Source organism: Chenopodium album, chromosome 11, assembly GCF_948465745.1.
Source record: "Chenopodium album chromosome 11, dcCheAlbu1.1, whole genome shotgun sequence".
Lineage (NCBI taxonomy): Eukaryota > Viridiplantae > Streptophyta > Magnoliopsida > Caryophyllales > Amaranthaceae > Chenopodium > Chenopodium album.
Genome location: NC_137844.1, coordinates 57434763 through 57451587, shown reverse-complemented (window position 1 = coordinate 57451587; position 16825 = coordinate 57434763). Strand labels below are relative to the sequence as shown.

The following is a 16825-nucleotide window of genomic DNA, read 5'->3' as shown; positions in this document are numbered from 1 at the left end:
CTAAGATAGAAGCACACGGTTTATTTATTTGTACATTAATATCTTAAAGTTTTTGGACATTTCGAAAAAGCAAACAATAATTGAGGTAGAAGTTATATATTTCAACATAATTTCAACATATAATGGATACATACTTTGTACTTAAACCAAACAATATTGCGAGACTAAAAATTACAAGTTTTTGTTCGTTAACTAACTTATAAATGAAGGGTCAAGTAAAATAGCATTGCATATAAAAAGAGTGGCATTTTGATCATTTATAAAAAAAAAAAAAAAAAAAAAAAAAAAAAAAAAAAAAAAAAAAGGAAAGACTTTCTGAAAAATGAGATCTTGCTTGTTTAAGAACCAACTATAAATGTATTAATTTTCTAAGATCAAGTTAGTTGTTGGCAAGTTCATGCGATTTGGTTAAAAGAAGCATTGATTTTCTCTAGTGTAAAAAAGATTTTAATGAGTATAGATAGGTAATCAAACTAAATTTTTTCCCTCTAATTTAAATACATGTTAAACCCACTTAAGTCATGCTCATGCATTTATATTTGATCTCCTTTCTTCTATACTAGTGCAAATTCGTGTTAAAAATAAATGAGAATTTAATTATAAAATAGATAAAGTATTTAAAATTGTAGGGAAATTTTGTCAAGAACTACCAATTAAAGCGCGTATTTTGAAAACAACTACCTATTAATTTTTTTTTTAAAAGAACTACCAAAAAGTTGTAAAAAGTTTAAGTAGCACTACCACCCTAATAATTCCAACTAGAATATTCGGCATATAGGTCCTATTTTTTACTTTTACCTCATAAAATAACCATCTAAATTGACTAAATTACCCTTCATAAAGGTTAAAAGTGGTAAAAAGTGAGACCCAAATGTCGGAGATTCCAGTCAAAATTGTTAGAGTGGTAGTGTTACTTAGGGCCTGTTCTCTTACGTTGAAATTCAGTTCAGTTCAGTTCAGCTGAGTTCAGTTCAGTTCAGTTCAGTTCAGCTCCTAATTTCCTTCTCTTATAAAATATTCATTTCAGTTCAGTTCAGTTCAGTTCAGCTGAGTTCAGTTCAATTCAGTTCAGTTCAGTTCAGCTGAGTTCAGTCAATGAGAACAGACCCTTAAACTTTTTACAACTTTGTGATAGTTCTTTTAAAAAAAAATTTTAATAGGTAGTTGTTTTCAAAACACGTGTTTTAATTGGTAGTTGTTAACAAAATTTCCAAATTGTTGACATCTACATAGTACGACTTGTAACAATAACTAAAATGAATCCTTTTAAGGATGCAAAAATTAATGGGCACAAGGCTAGGGATCTCAAGGATGCAAAAAAAAAAAAAAAAATAAATAAATAAATAAACAATGGGCACAAACAATCCATAGAATATACTAAATTAGCTAGAATAGCAGGTAAAGTTTATAATTGAAACAAAAGCAAACACAATATAGTCATCCTCACAATAAATTAGAAATGAATAAATTGATTGATAATTTGATATGATATGATATGGTATAATCATTATTTTTTGACTGTTGCAAAATGCAATGCACTTGGGATACTAGTAGCCCAACCATTTTAGACATTTCTGTATTCCGGGCTCCACATCCATGAACATGAACAGTTTTAATACATGATCTTTTATTTTTGTTATGTTATTACATGGGTACCCTAGCTTGCTAGTATGCATGATCTATTTATTTACCATAAACCCTACATTAAACATTTAAACTATATTCGTTCCCGTTTGCCTTCAAAATACTACAATATATTTGTTTTTTAAAATATCCATTTCTCTATTTAGATTGTCCCGTCAACAATTTCAATTATGTTGAGTTGTTTTATTATTAGTAGACATATGCACTAATGGATTCACAAAAAAGTAGACATATGTACTATATAGCTGTTCTCAAACAAATTGACCAATAATATAAACACGCTTGTTTGTTATAGTTCATAATATTGTAGATATCAACTTGGTTAATTAGTTGGTTAAACGATAAAAGGATATCCAAATTTTAGAATTGATTCTGATCATCGACAATCGACAGTCTCCTTTATGCACCCAAAAAAAATTATCTTACTATGTGCTTATCTTATATTGCTAACTTTGTTCTATTCATCAATGCAATAATAAATAGGCTATTACACGTCGATTTGAGAAGGAAAGACAGAACATTCGCAATCTAAGATAAAGTCAAGTGGAAAAATAGCGAGAAAATTGTAGGGTAAAGAACAAAAAATTTAAAAGAAAAAAAATGGAAGCATGGGCAATGGCAAAGAGGGGGACTATAAGAGTGTTTGGAAAGACGTATGAGAAACTTGTGGTGTAAATATAGCCATGCACACTTTGGGTCCACTCTCATTGTACTTTTTCGTTTTTCTCTGTATCCCACATTTTTATGCACTACCGCAATTTATCGAATTTATTTTTGGATATTCTTGCCAATTATTTACGCATTATTAGAACACATCCATGACAAAATGCCATTATCATAAACCATATATTAGCATTAGTGCATTACATAATGTCAAAAATCAATCTCATCGTATGCATGACATGATATTGAATCATGTTATAGGGCCAGGAGATCTTCGAACCAGTGTGAAATCGATGAAAATGATAGAATATAAAATATATTTCTAAGCCTCAACCATACTCAGTGTTTAATATTCCCCCTCGTATGAAAACTCTTTGAACTTAAAGTGTGGATGCAACATAAGCCCCTACCATACCCAACGTTTAATATTCCACTTAAAAGTAGGGGTAGATGAGATTCAAACCTATGACACACCACTAGACCAAGACAACTCAATATCTTGCTCAAAACTGTCATATAATACATAGCTAGCAGCCTAGCACTGATTAGTTTAATCCGCTCATCAACATGCACCTATATAGTAATGCATCGAAGCGAACAATACACAACTATAGTAATGCATTATGCATCAACATTATTTATTACATAAAGATTCAAACTACAAGTAGACCCTAATGATAAAAATGGTGAATCCAACAACAAATATCAACCGCCACCTACGCACAATTACATCCCCGAGATGTTTCTATATTGGAAACTCCCCATGTAATTGTCTACATCATTCTTTAATTTCACCATTGTCCACCTCCTCCCTTTAACAATAACAACACTTGTAGAGTTGTAGGTGTCATTACAATTATTGGTTTTAATTTTAATTATATTTCTTAATTATATTTTTGATTAATTTGAATACATATTTCAACTTTGATGATTTTCAAAGATCTTATTGATCACTGTAATAGATAATTTTTAGAAAGATTGTTAATCATGTCAAGTCAGATGTTTGAAAAAATTTGTTATTGACATGCTATATTTGCTTATTTACAAATTCAATGTGATAATTTAAAGAGTAAAGCGCACAAGAGTACAGTGTGACCAAAAAGTTTTGGTATGCATAGTTTTTTTGTCTAGAAACTAGAAAATAGAAAGATATTTGCGGCATACAAATGTAATTAATTAATTAATTAATTAATTGATGTTCCCTCTACATTTTCATTAATTAGTTGTGTTTTCGTAATTAACTTTAATTTTCAAGTTCGAGCCTCAATCATCATATATTTTCTTAAAAATTCAAAGTCATTAGATTAATGAAAAAAAAAATGGCATTATAAGCCTATTAAAAAAATAAATAAATAAGGGAAAGTAGAATTCTAACTCAAGATTCAATGTTGAACATTGTACTTTTTTGTTATTATAATAGTGTACCAAAGAGTAAAGCTTCAATACTTCGAAATTGAAAGAAAATAATAATTAGAAAGCTAAAACGACACTTTAAAAAACTTTATGTATATTCACCTATTTACATGAATTTTAACTCATCAACATAGATTTGAATTTTTTTTTTTTTTTTTTTTTTTTTTTTTTTGAGAACTGAATTTGTTTTTCATAAACTAGACTTCTTAATTGAACATTTTTTTCCCCCAAACAGGATAGGTAACTTATTTTAATGGTGAGTTATAGTGTTATACATAGTATTTTTTTTTTTTTTTTTTTTGAATGGAATAGGGAGGGGGTGATTTCATTAAATAATAATAGTCATTAGACACTTACAATTATCCCTTTAAAGATCTAAATTCTCAATACAAGAATTAAACACCCCTAAACTAATGGCATCACTTTTGAACTGCTCCTGGATAATTTTAGATGTCTTTGCGTCGTTTTTGATGGAGCTCCATTGATGTATAGTCGCAAAAGCGATTAAACTTGATTGGTCATCAAGATCTGCAAATTTGCAAGACGAATCTTCTAAATCTGCACCCCTATACCAACAGATCCGCAATTCCACAAATTGAAAGACGAATCTTCCAAATTTGTATCCCTGCACACACTAAAAACAAACAAACAAACAATACTAAACCCTACGTGGAGGTATGTACCGATTAAACCCTACATGGAGGGACTGACTATAATCACCATACTAATGGTGATCTTTATTGACTAAAGACATTAAAATAAAGAAGAATTTGGGGCTTACCATCGATAAAAATCGATGGCAGCCCCTAAATTTTAATATGGTTGCTAGGTTTGAAGAGAGAGAACAAAGAAAATTTTAGGGTTTTTTTTAGAGTTGTTATACATAGTATTAAGTAGCCTAACATTTATTAAATGACTGAGCTTTTTCTTTTTCCAAACTTAACTTATTTGAAGCTAATTTTCTAAAGAGGGCACAATATGAAGAGCAAGAACATTAAAAATGGGTTGGAAATTGGGAGTAGTTAAATTGAATATTGACATATTATAGTTTATTAATTTGACACTCAATAGCACATTAGTTCTCCATCTTTATCTACAAGATAAAGTAAAGATCTAGCAGCCGAGATAATTGTGGCTTTAATTAGAGAAAACCTTGGATAAGATAATAATAATCCTATTGACGAATTGTGGCTCTAATTAGAGAGGTCATGTACAATATTTGGAGCTAGTCAAATTGTTTGGGTAGAAATCAGGATTATAAAGATTATTGGATAAGTAATAGAATAGAATCCAGTCCAAAAACGGAAAAAGAAGTAGAAGAACAAGATTAGATTTATTTCAACATGTGATACTTGATAGCTACACATCCATATACGACTATGGGATATATATATATATATATATATATATATATATAAAAAGTCTTATATGTTGCTGGCGACACGATGTAGCCATCCACTATAAGAGTTACTTCATTAGTATTATAGGGGTTACTCGTTCAGTTTTACAGATCTTACTTCGTCATTGTTATAGGTGTTACTTAGTCAATATACAAGAGTTACCGGGTCAGTGTTAGAGGGGTTACTGTAATTTTTTATAAGTGGTCACATGGTGTGGCCAGCCGCACAAAAGACGCACTGATATATCAATATTATCATATACGAATTAATGTATCAACATTTGTAATAGTATCCACAATGTATGAAAATGCACTTTTTAAATGCTTTGAAATATTGAAGTTTTTTTTAATGCTACTTTGATTTGAAAAATCTAACACAACTGAATACAATACGTAATGACACCAACTTATCCTAGAAATATACTTCCAAAGTGTTCAGCAAAATGTAGTTATAGCAGTGGTTGTTAGTTGTGTTTTGAAAATATAAGGAATTCAAAAAAAAAAAAAAAAAAAAAAAAAAACAGCTATCTTTAATTTTAAAAGCAAATAATTTTAGCATTTAACAATAGCTAAACCACTATACATCCAAACTTTCAATTTTTTTTAACGACTATAAGCTACTTAAAGTCTACTACCCAACACGCCTTTCGTATATACGAAGTATAAATTTAGTATAAGACCTCATTCTCTTCACCTTATTTTTGCTAAACTGAAATTGTTTTTACTGAAACAAAATTATTTTTGCTGAATTTAAATTATTTTTACTGAACTTAGATTAATTTTACTGAACTGAAATTATTTTTGCTGAACTGAAATTATTTTTACTGATTTTTTATTATAATTCTTCTTTAAAAAAACTGAATTTCACCGAACTGAACTTATTTTTACTGAACTGAAATTAATTTTACTGAACTGAACTTAACTTATTATTACTAAACTGAAAATATTTTTACTTAATATTATTTTTTTAAGGTGAAGAGAACAAGGCCTAAGTTTGCAAGCAAGGGGGTTGCCTCACATTAAACTTAACACGCTGTAGTACAAAAAAAACAATTGTCAATCAACACATAGATGACACTTCGCTTCCAAAATTCATACAAACTAAATATTGTAATAAAAACAAAGCAAAGCATTTTTTTTGGTGCAAACAAAGTTAAGTATTTATACATAGTTCTTGATAGTTGATACTGATTTGTGAAAATATAGCTTAATTAATCGCAATAAAAGTACACCAGCATGTATAAATGTATACTTTTTATTTTTTATTTTTTTATTTTTATGTCATCACTAAAAAAATACTTGTACCATAGTTGTCAAAATTGGGCCTCATAAAACTAAAATATGGAAATCAAGACATCATTTGAGAGATTGGAGCCCTCAAAAACTCAAATTGAGAAAACAAACAATAAAGAACTTTTGATAAGGTTGTTGCAGCAACTTTAGACCACATTTATGCCCCATTAAGCAAACTGAAAATTGTCAAACACATGAAATTTTTCATTAAATTTGCACTAAAAAAAAAAAAAAAGAAAAAAAAAAAATCTCTTATGGATAAAACTTAAAACAGTGAACTTTCACGTGAAGAGGCCCATTTAAATAAACCAAGTCACATGAATGAATGCCCACAAATAGATAATTGTGGCCAACACAAGCTCAAAGATGGTGACAAGCTTTCATATGCTTAATTGTCAATTTTTTGGCAGAAGTATGTAGTGTAAGTGATTACAAATTTATAATAGGTCGCGTTATCTCCAACTTATGAATTTTAATTTCGATTATAAGTTTCGAAAAATAATACGTAGTAACTAATTTAAATTAAGCATAATGTTATGAGCTTATGACAAATGTGTCCAATGTGAGACTTCAGTGTTGTGTCATTTATAACTTATAAGGGAGAGCTAATATCAATTAATTGTCAGTGATGACAAGTTATAAATATCTTGCTCAATTGAATTTCTTAATTTCCTTCTTTTTTCTTTTAGAAATTGACTAATTTCATAAAAATTAAAATACAAAACAAATCAATGGAAAAGGAAATAATTCCTCAAAAAAAAAAAAAAAAAAAAAAAACGGAATAGGAAATATACCCAAATGCTCAATACCGAAAAAATGAAGAAATGTTGGTCGACGAAATCATCAAATTCTTATGTTGTTACAATTTGCTAACACATATTCTGTACAAGAATAGATCTCATAAAAGCTTTCTACGTTGTAGAGGATGTGGTGTCTTGATCTTCAGTTTCAGCATCAGGACGTCCATAAACAACAGCGAGATAATGGCCTACGGTTTCTTTAGTGAGGCCAGGAAACCTGTGGAGGCCGTCTGGTTTTGGGTCAATTTTCACAAACGGCCACCTCAGAAACTCGGCAGCTTCACACTCTTCCCATCCATCCCCAATCACACAGAACTGAACGTCGGGTCCACCAAAACGCTCCTTGATCCATGAGAAACAACGAAGCTTCCCTACGTCCCATGCACTATAGACTGGGAAAGTTTTATTATACCCAATATCAGTACTTATCTCAGTACATACAAACAGAAGCAGAAGAGAATAAAAGACTCAGAAAAAACTATATACGACAGGGAACTCGGAAGCTAAGAGGCCTGGCCTGCAAAAAGCCATTTGATTGGTCATTAATACTTGTTTTTGGGCTGGACCAGTTCTTCATCCCTTCCACAGTACTAGTCTAAGTAAGTGGAGAGATGTACTAAGGTGCTTTCCTCACCTACCTTAGTAGTTAGTTACCTTATCATCTTCGCAGATTAACTAGTACCTATTACCTAAACAGGTCCCATACAGCAATTAGCTTGTTGCCAATTTGCCATGTTCATGAAGATGATGGTGCATATCTATATAGAGAAGTGACATTGGAACGAAAATCGCAACCAAAAAGGCTACAATACATTGAATAAGGTTCTCTCAAAATTGTTATCGCACTCTCTGTCTAATAAGAATTGCTCTTAAAAAAAAAATAATATCCCATCCTGGAATATCTCATAATAATTCTCATTACATAACATCTGGCTCCACCCTCTTCAATGCCATTTCTTTAAAAAACATTGCCATCCACAATAATAAGCGGTGTACAGAGTTGAGCTGGCTTTAAGCCTTACTCTGGACAGGTCCTACGAGTGAACAAAAGCAAAGAATCCAGTCATCAAATGAAGCATTATGCTATGGAACCTTTACATTTGATGTTCAGACTAAGTAAAAGCCCCAACATTACCAGTGTTGATAAGACATAAAACAGGTATGAACAAGGGATATGGGACCAACTTGAGGGAGAGAAACGGATGCACCCAGGAAACAATAAGAGGAATCAGGCTTATCTTCTTTCTCTCTCTCCCAAACAAAGTTTCCATTATTTATAGGCTTAACAGATCTGGGATTATATTCGAAGATCCTCCTTCACTACTTAAACATTCTCAATAATTGGAGCCACCAATCAATGTAAGGATTTATTGTAGATTAAGAGCATTCTACAGAGAGGCAGCCCCAAGGCCCTTAAAGGTGGTATCAATATAATCGATGAAACTACAAGAAATGGTGTGGAGGACGTCCTAGTGTCATTATTACTTTCCCTATGATACTTAGAGCTCGTAGGCAAACAAGTACAATGGAACTATTGAAGGAATGGATAATTTTAGTTTCAAAGGATGAGACAGAAGTAACAGAACCATTAAAGTTTCACCCACAATATAACTATATTAATATTACATCTGCCAAGCTGAAAAAGAGAACAAGGACTCTTATCTGCAAGGCATTTTTTGCAGCAACTAAGCAGGTTTATGCTAACAAGTCCAGATTAGTTTCCTACATATTTTTCAGTAGAAAGGGATATGCTTCGTACATATTAAGAAATTATTAGTGGTCACATCGTAGCCAAAACTTATAAAGATGGTTACTAAACTAGGAACTAGCGTTTATTATGAATTGTTTATTACTATCTCATCCACTCAGTATCAAAGCCTTATACGAGCTGTTAGCCAATATCTGACATTTTCCAGGAATGAGCTTTTGACTATCACTATATTGTTGTATAATTCTACGGGCAAATTTTATAGTAGAGATATCAAGAACTACAAGGATAGCATAGAGGCATTATAGGCCCAACAGAGAATGATAATTTCAGCAGGAAGATGATGAAAAAACGATAATTAGAAGGGAACTTACTATTTTCACAAGTTAACAAGCTGTCCAATTTAAAGAGTAAACATTTGACTAGGCTCGGAATCAGTGATCCAGCAGTCACTAAGATATTAATGCATTGGAACTCTTCACATCCAGTGGTTACCAATTCCCTATCACCTGAGCAATGCTGCAGCAAGGTCCGTGCTGCATCAAAAAAAGGAGAATGTTTTCATTTATGCTCTCAGAAGTAAAGGCCTGCAAACACTATTAAATAGGAGTCCGCAATGCACCAGTGAGGCAGCGACACCAAAGTGCTTCAGCAGTACAGCAAGTAATTAAGCAACAAGAGAATCATTTATTCCCAAGAGACAAGACTACAGAAGGCAACTAGATATAGAAGTTCCCATCAAAGGCATGATCATACGTTTGACAACAGTTTTGGCCCATTATCTCATTTTAGAAAAAAAGTTAAATCAAACCATCTCATTAGTAAAATGATTGAATCAGATTTTTGTATGTTTTTAGAATAGTGAAGACAAGCAAGCACAATAATACTACATTCACAAAACAAGGAAGGTTCATTACATCATAAGAAACAAAAATCTCAAGATAAGAATCCTCAGGATCCGCATCAAAAGTCAAATTTGAGACAATTCCTACAGTAACTATATCATGTATGCTTTATAGAATAATATTTCCAGGAAAAAAAACCTGATGCTAACATGGCTTTTCCCAAGCTCTTTCTTTTATCTGTTCTTAGCTACTCTAGCTTATAATCTATGTCCATGTTGCAGATAAAAGTGGCCCAGAATGACAATGACTTCATGACAAACACTCACTCTTCTCAAACTTGCATAAATAATGCAGAGTAAACTAATGTTCAACTGCAAATATTAGAAGCAATTGTTGCAACATGCAATGAATTCATGGAAGTGCCCTCTGATGACATACACAAAAGAATTCAATTCTATCTTCATGCCAAGACAGTGAGAAATGACATTAACCCAAAATTTCAACAAGTAATACAAAAAAACATTATGATTCTATCACAGATGATACAAATCTTAAAAAAGAAACTTGCATGTAACACCAAAAGGTTAATAAATAGCAGTTGTCACAAGTTATATTCGTATGCAAATTCTTCTGGCATTCAATAGAAATTTTAAGCTTCCTCCCTGTGATTCACTCGTTAATTAGCTCTAATATTAGGTTTGTTGCGGTGCGTGGAGGGGAAGAGGGTGGATGAGGAAGGTTAATATAATTAGATCTTCCACAAGTGTAGTCAGTTCACTAAGCCTTCATGAGGAAAAAAAAAATATCCAGTAACCCAGCTTGATGAAGCAACAGTGAAACTCTAGCAGACACTAAGTATAGCTTTATTTTTTTAATATATGTTTTTCGTGTTTCAGTTCAAATACGGTTCAGAGGGATGCAGTGACCAAGTATGCATTTTACCCAGAGAATTATACATACCAGAGGATAGCCATCCATCAGTGTAACTATCGGTAATCTCATATAGATTATTCCAAAGTTCAATTTTCTTCTGATCAAGTATAGTATGCAAGCCCTGAAAAAATCAGAGATTAAGTCATGGGAAGAATAGGAACTAAGAGGTAATAAGAAAAGGAAGAGACAGCTTAATAGCTCATAAAAGATGCACAATGTCTGAAATAAGTACATATTGTGCCACAAATCATGTATCTAACAATACAGAAGTGCTACATCCTATACCAATTAGCAAATTATTACAGAAGAAGAAAGCAAACAAAACCAGAAGGAGTCCATAGTGAATACCTGTTTATACTTCTGGGCTATGATCCTATGACGATAAGCAAGCTTTCTTTTGTTGATGTCATCTGTTGGAGAATCAATGTTGTCTTGGCTAAAATCATAATTAGAGAGATCAGCCCCATCATCGTACGGGCTCAAAGCATCAATCACAGGCTCATTGTATTGCTCTATCTGCAAATGGAGATCAAATTAAGCTATCTGAAATCACCAGTATCTCTTTGGACACCTCTAAGCAGTGAACACTGACTTTAAAAAGGAACCATTAGAGCACGGACAATTGTATGATCATTCAATGTCACAAAGCAGCCAACATACTTGTTCATAGAAGAAATAATCATCGCAAACATCAAGGATAAATTTTTCCCACATCTTTCCAATATCAACGCCCTTCTGTACATCCTTCACACCACTAAATGCTACTGCATATGTACCATCCAACAACGACTTCAACAATATTAGTGTCTCATCCATATCCCATATGTAGACAATCTTTTTCCGAACAGCGCTACTTTCAGCAACATGATTCTCATTTTCAAGAACAGATTCACTTTTACTACAATCACTCATAGTGACACTTCTCAGAAACCAGTGGAATCAACACTGTGACCTGAAACACAAAAATAGGGAAACCAACTTCCTAATAACGTAACAAACTCGAAATCAACTTCAAAGCATAAGCAATAGCCAAAAATCATTGAACAGGATCAACTTCAAAGCATAAGCAATAGCCAAAAATCATTGAACAGGTAAAAATGCTCGTGAAACACACTTGATCATTTGGCTATAAACTCAAACATCTGGGAACTCAAAGTATTCCTAATTACTTCATTTAATACCACAAAGGTATCAGATTAAGGGGTTATGTTCTTGAACTCAGCTAACACATAATATTTGGTACCAAGGTTCCAAACCCATATCGCCCTGGTTTCATTCATGATTCCGAACCCATACCACTCGGCAAACCAAACAACACTTCTCAAAATAAAAATTACTAAAACATGAGTAATTAGTATGGGCCACACCAAAATGCATTAACATAAGATGTGAGAACATTATCCAAGTATAAAATATCTGTGTAAAAGCTGTTTCATCATAATAACACAGAAGTAAAGATTCCCACAAAACCAAGAATAATTCAAATCAGATTCAGGGTATTTTCCTATAATAAGTTCGAATTAAAAATAATAATAATAATAATAATAATAATAATAATAATAATAATAAAAATAATAATAATAATAAAAAAATTAAAAAAAAAAACTTGTAAAGAATATTGATATCAAGTCGCATAAAATTAGAATTTTTATACTCAAATTGAAAAAGAAAGAAAGATGAAAACTTGGCAACAATTTTTTGCATAATGCTAGTGCATTAAATTGAAAATGATCTCCCAATAATGCGAAAAATTGGAGCAGCCAGTGTGAAATTAATTAAGCAAATTCTCAAGTAATTAGCAAAAAAAAATGGATCAAATTAAGTAAGTCAATTAACACTAATGAAAATTATAATCTCTAATAGAGTAGTAGCAAAGTACCAATCAGCTCAAGCAATTCAAAGTATTGAAGTAGATATTACTCGTATTGAATACAAATTCGTCGAATTAAAAGAAAAGCTCACCTGAATATAACAGTTTGATCTGATTTTGCCCAATTTCTGACTTCAACCGTGGAAAAATAACGAAGAGTTCGTTGATGGGGAGAAATAGTTTAACGATGTCGTCTTCACAAAAGACTCGTTCTCTTCAACTTATTTAACTTAATAAATTCATATCAGATTAGAAAGATTCAGATCAAACCACATCAGAACTTTTGATTATCATTTACTTATCATTAATTGTGTATGAAAAAAATTATAAAAATTTCATATTTAAAAAGTATGATAAGACCAATCTAATAAGATCCATTTTGATAATGTTTTTCTTTATAGATTAATATTAAAATACGGTCAAAGTTTAGTCGAATTGTTAAATCAGATCAAACCAGACCAGATCAGATCTTAAAAAATTCAGATCAGATCTTCTTGTTTTAGGTGAAGGGAACAAATCCAAAGTTTCAATATTCTCCCTAAATAATAAGCCCACATTTATATTTTGGAAATTATAAAAAGAAATAATAAGGAGTTGAGGTTTATTAATGTTTGGGCAAGTTAATTCAAGTTTGAAGTTTGAACGAACTTTTAATAGTCGATCTTAGCTTGCTAAAATCTTGGTTTTTTAAATTGTTAGAATTTAGTTCATACATATGTCAGATTGTATTTTGTGTAAGCTCGAATTTGCAGCAGTTTTAGTCAGACTTGATTAATTTGGAAATATATATTTGATTGTGAATGAGTTTTAACTTATTATAATCAAACATGAATAAGCTTACAAATGAACTTAAACAAGTTGTTCGAAAATTATTCACTTTAAAATGTTGTTTTTCGAACTTTGCTCATCATCTACATAATAAGTTTAAGGTTTTTATTTTTTATTTTTTATTTTTTTTTAATATCTTGAAAAACGAGTTTTGACTGATTTTTAGCCGAGCAAACATGGGCGCATGTGTGGCCTTTCCTTTTAAATTTTCCTTGTTTTATTTGTGTTGTTACAATAACTGATTAGAATTTGGAAAAAAGAGGTAGCAATATTTAGTATACATTCGTTTGTAAATGTTTCGCTTCTAAATGTTCTTTATGCTTTTTTCATAAATACGGAGTAATATCGGTAATGTTTTTTACACTTTTACATAATGGCTAATATTATGTTACTATTATACCCTTAGTTAGCCTACTGATCTTATACCCTTAAAATAATTTTTATGTGAGATTTAACCCGATTGAATTGAATTGTTTAGCAAATAATTTTCACATTTTTCTACACTTTTTTTTGGGGGGGGGGGGGTATTTGCAAACATAGGTCTTTCTAAAGAGTAAACACTAAACACTATGCGCAAATTTTAAGATGCACCATGGTGCACCTAGAAATTGGTGCACCACGCCTATACTTTTGAACATTTAGTAAAACAATCTGAACAATTGCAAATTTTGAACATGTAGTAAAAACATTTGAACATCGCAAATTTTGAACATTTAGTTAAAAAATATGAACAATCGCAATGCATCATGCCTATTAGCCTATAGTTTTGAACATTAGTAAGAAAATCTGAACAATCGAGAATTTTGAACATTCAGTAAAAAAAAATATGAACATCGCAAATTTTGAACATTTAGTTAAAAAATCTGAACAATTGCAATGTACCACACCTATAACATTTAGTAAAAAAATATGAATAATAACAAATTTTGAACATTTAGTAAAAAATTTTGAACAATCGCAAATTTTGAATTATTATGAGTCAGACAAATTTTGAAAGAAGTTTTTCTGACTCGTAATATTTCAACAGTTTTGTAATATAAACTGAACATTTATTTTATACAAAATGAACATTTCTTTAAAAAATATGAACATAAAAATTGCATGTTAATGTTCAGTTTTTGTGATGTGTTTACATTTTTTTTACTAAATGTTCATTTTTTGTAAAATATTCAATTTTTTTTTACTAAATGTTCAAAAGTATAAACGTGGTGCACCTATCTATGGTGCACATAATACTAATTAAACACTATGCACAGGACATATCATGACATCATACACTACCCTGCAAAATTATCTTGTAACCGGACATCAAATAAATAAATGCTCAAGAAAAAGCAAGATTAATGAAAAAAAAAGGCAGAAAGGGTGAAGACAAAAGGAATGCATTAGAATTTATCACCATGTTTACTCTTTTATTATTCACAATAACATATTTACGTTATTAGTTTAAGTGTTCAAACATTTAAATATACAGAAGAAAAAGGGAAAACAGATACACATGGAAGTGGCTATTGTACAAGGTTCAATGTTTCCTTGATTAGTTCCTTTCTGCTGGTATTACTTCATCAAGGCAAAAACAAGACAAGATGCAGGACCATAATCCCCTTCTTCCCTTCAGTATTCGGTTTGGAAACCTGTTTCTTTTATCGACGAGTTCAGCCATGTGCTGAACGACAGCCTGATCAAGATAAAGGATGAACATGTTAGAGAATGAACTAAGTACAAGTATTAGTGATAGCTTAATCACAACAATTACAACAATTTTACCTGAGCTCCCAGTTTAATAATCTCAGGGGGAATTTCAAGTGGTGTTCCATCAGCAAGAAACACCTTCAGCTTTGATAGGAACCTGAAAGAATCTGGCAAAACTCTGATTTGATCATAACTTATGTCCAACTCCTCAAGCATTGAAAAGTTACCAATTGAGCTTGGCAAGGATTTGAGATCAACAAAGTTGTTCCCAATGTTCAATACTTTCAAGCTCGACATAGAGCACAAGCAGTCTGGGACTAATTCGAGCTCGTTGAAGCTCAAATTGAGTTCCTCTAAGCTTTGAAGATAGCACATTGTTTCTGGCAGATTCTTTACTCTGTTATAACGGACTGTCAAAATCTCCAAATTCACAAGGTTCCCAATCGCCTCAGGAAGAGAATTTAACCGATTGAAATTTACTTGCAACACCACCAGAGACATACACGAGCCAATTGCACTAGGGAGCTCTTCGAGTTCATTTTTGTCAAGATTCAACTTCTCCAATGAGCTAAGGTTGCCAATTGAATCAGGCAATTGAGTGAAGAAATTAGAACTCAAATCAAGATTGACTAAGCCTACTAACTTCTCAAAGGAAGCTGGCAAAGATTTCAGCCTATTCCCATGAAGATCAAGGTCAGTCAGACTCGTTAGCTCTACAATTGATCTCGGAAGGTTTATTAGTTGATTCGAGTGGATGTCAAACTTCTTCAACGCCTTGAGCTCACCAACATCCGATGGAAGAGCCATAATTTCGTTTTTCGATATGTCAATTTCAGTTAAATTTGACAATTTCACAAGTGATAAAGGAAGCCACTCAACTTCAGCCATAAGCCTTCCTTGAAGATCAAGGACTGATGCACCAGCTTTATCATAATTTTCGAAAAGAGTAGCCACTTCCATTAAACTCATCTTCTTTGGGCATCCTCTTCCTACTTTGTAAAAATTCAAATCAAACCTCAACATTAACTTAACATTCTCAAACAACCAAATCAAACAATATGGTAAAACTTTCTCATTTGTTCAAAACTTCATGTTTTTAAAGTCAACCCATGAACTTGAAACCCTAACATCTACCCTAAAACCCTTATAATCTAGTAAATCCAGAAAACAAATATAATTGCAGCATAATTGATGAACATTAATAAATATAACAATACATAATAATTGAAAAAATAAAAATCAAATACAATTTTTGTAATTGAACCTGCAAATACTTGAGATATAATTGGAACATCAACAGAATTACTTTGCAAGTTCTCATTTTCTGCAAATTTCATCAAAATCCCATCAATTATTTCATAGTTTTGATCAATTTCTTCATCTGGGTATTCCAAATTAATCAAATTATCCATTTGGGTATCCCCAGAATCGGTCTTTTGAATGAGCTCCTCCAATCTCTGAAACGTTTCTTCAAATTGGATCGATTGAATAGGGTCTTTCCTCTGCTCGCCGCCATTGAAGAAAGACATGGCCTTTCTTAGTGTTTAGAGGAGAGAGAAAAGATCACAGAAGACATAATCTGATGGAGTCTGCTGTTTCTGAAATCTACTTGAAACACAATTTTATTTGGGTAGTTTAGAGGATTGTTAAATGGTAGTACTGGGTACGTATGACTGTTTCAGATTGTGGGAATTTTCAAATTGGTGACAGTGATTTGTGAATTTTGGTGGTGAGTTC

General features: G+C 31.7%; 2 protein-coding genes across 3 annotated transcripts; both read right to left on the bottom strand.

Annotated features, from left to right (window-relative positions):
- Window positions 1-7222: 7222 nt before the first annotated feature.
- On the bottom strand, window positions 7223-12758 carry LOC145569381 (protein phosphatase EYA-like). The gene is made up of 6 exons (XM_081628728.1): window positions 12661-12758; window positions 11359-11650; window positions 11047-11214; window positions 10726-10819; window positions 9295-9456; window positions 7223-7604 (listed from the first exon to the last, which is right to left on the bottom strand). The coding sequence occupies exons 2-6, from the start codon at window positions 11608-11610 to the stop codon at window positions 7324-7326; spliced, it is 957 nt and encodes a 318-aa protein (XP_081484854.1). The 5' UTR covers window positions 11611-11650; window positions 12661-12758; the 3' UTR covers window positions 7223-7323.
- Window positions 12759-14762: 2004 nt separating this feature from the next.
- On the bottom strand, window positions 14763-16825 carry LOC145567895 (uncharacterized). 2 transcript variants are annotated; one of them, XM_081627313.1, is made up of 3 exons: window positions 16353-16825; window positions 15164-16080; window positions 14763-15074 (listed from the first exon to the last, which is right to left on the bottom strand). In XM_081627313.1, exons 1-3 carry the CDS (start codon window positions 16615-16617, stop codon window positions 14934-14936), a joined length of 1323 nt encoding a protein of 440 aa, XP_081483439.1. In that variant the 5' UTR covers window positions 16618-16825; the 3' UTR covers window positions 14763-14933. The 2 variants fall into 2 exon arrangements, with proteins under 2 accessions (XP_081483439.1, XP_081483440.1); XM_081627314.1 differs by having other exon boundaries at window positions 15164-16077; window positions 16353-16823.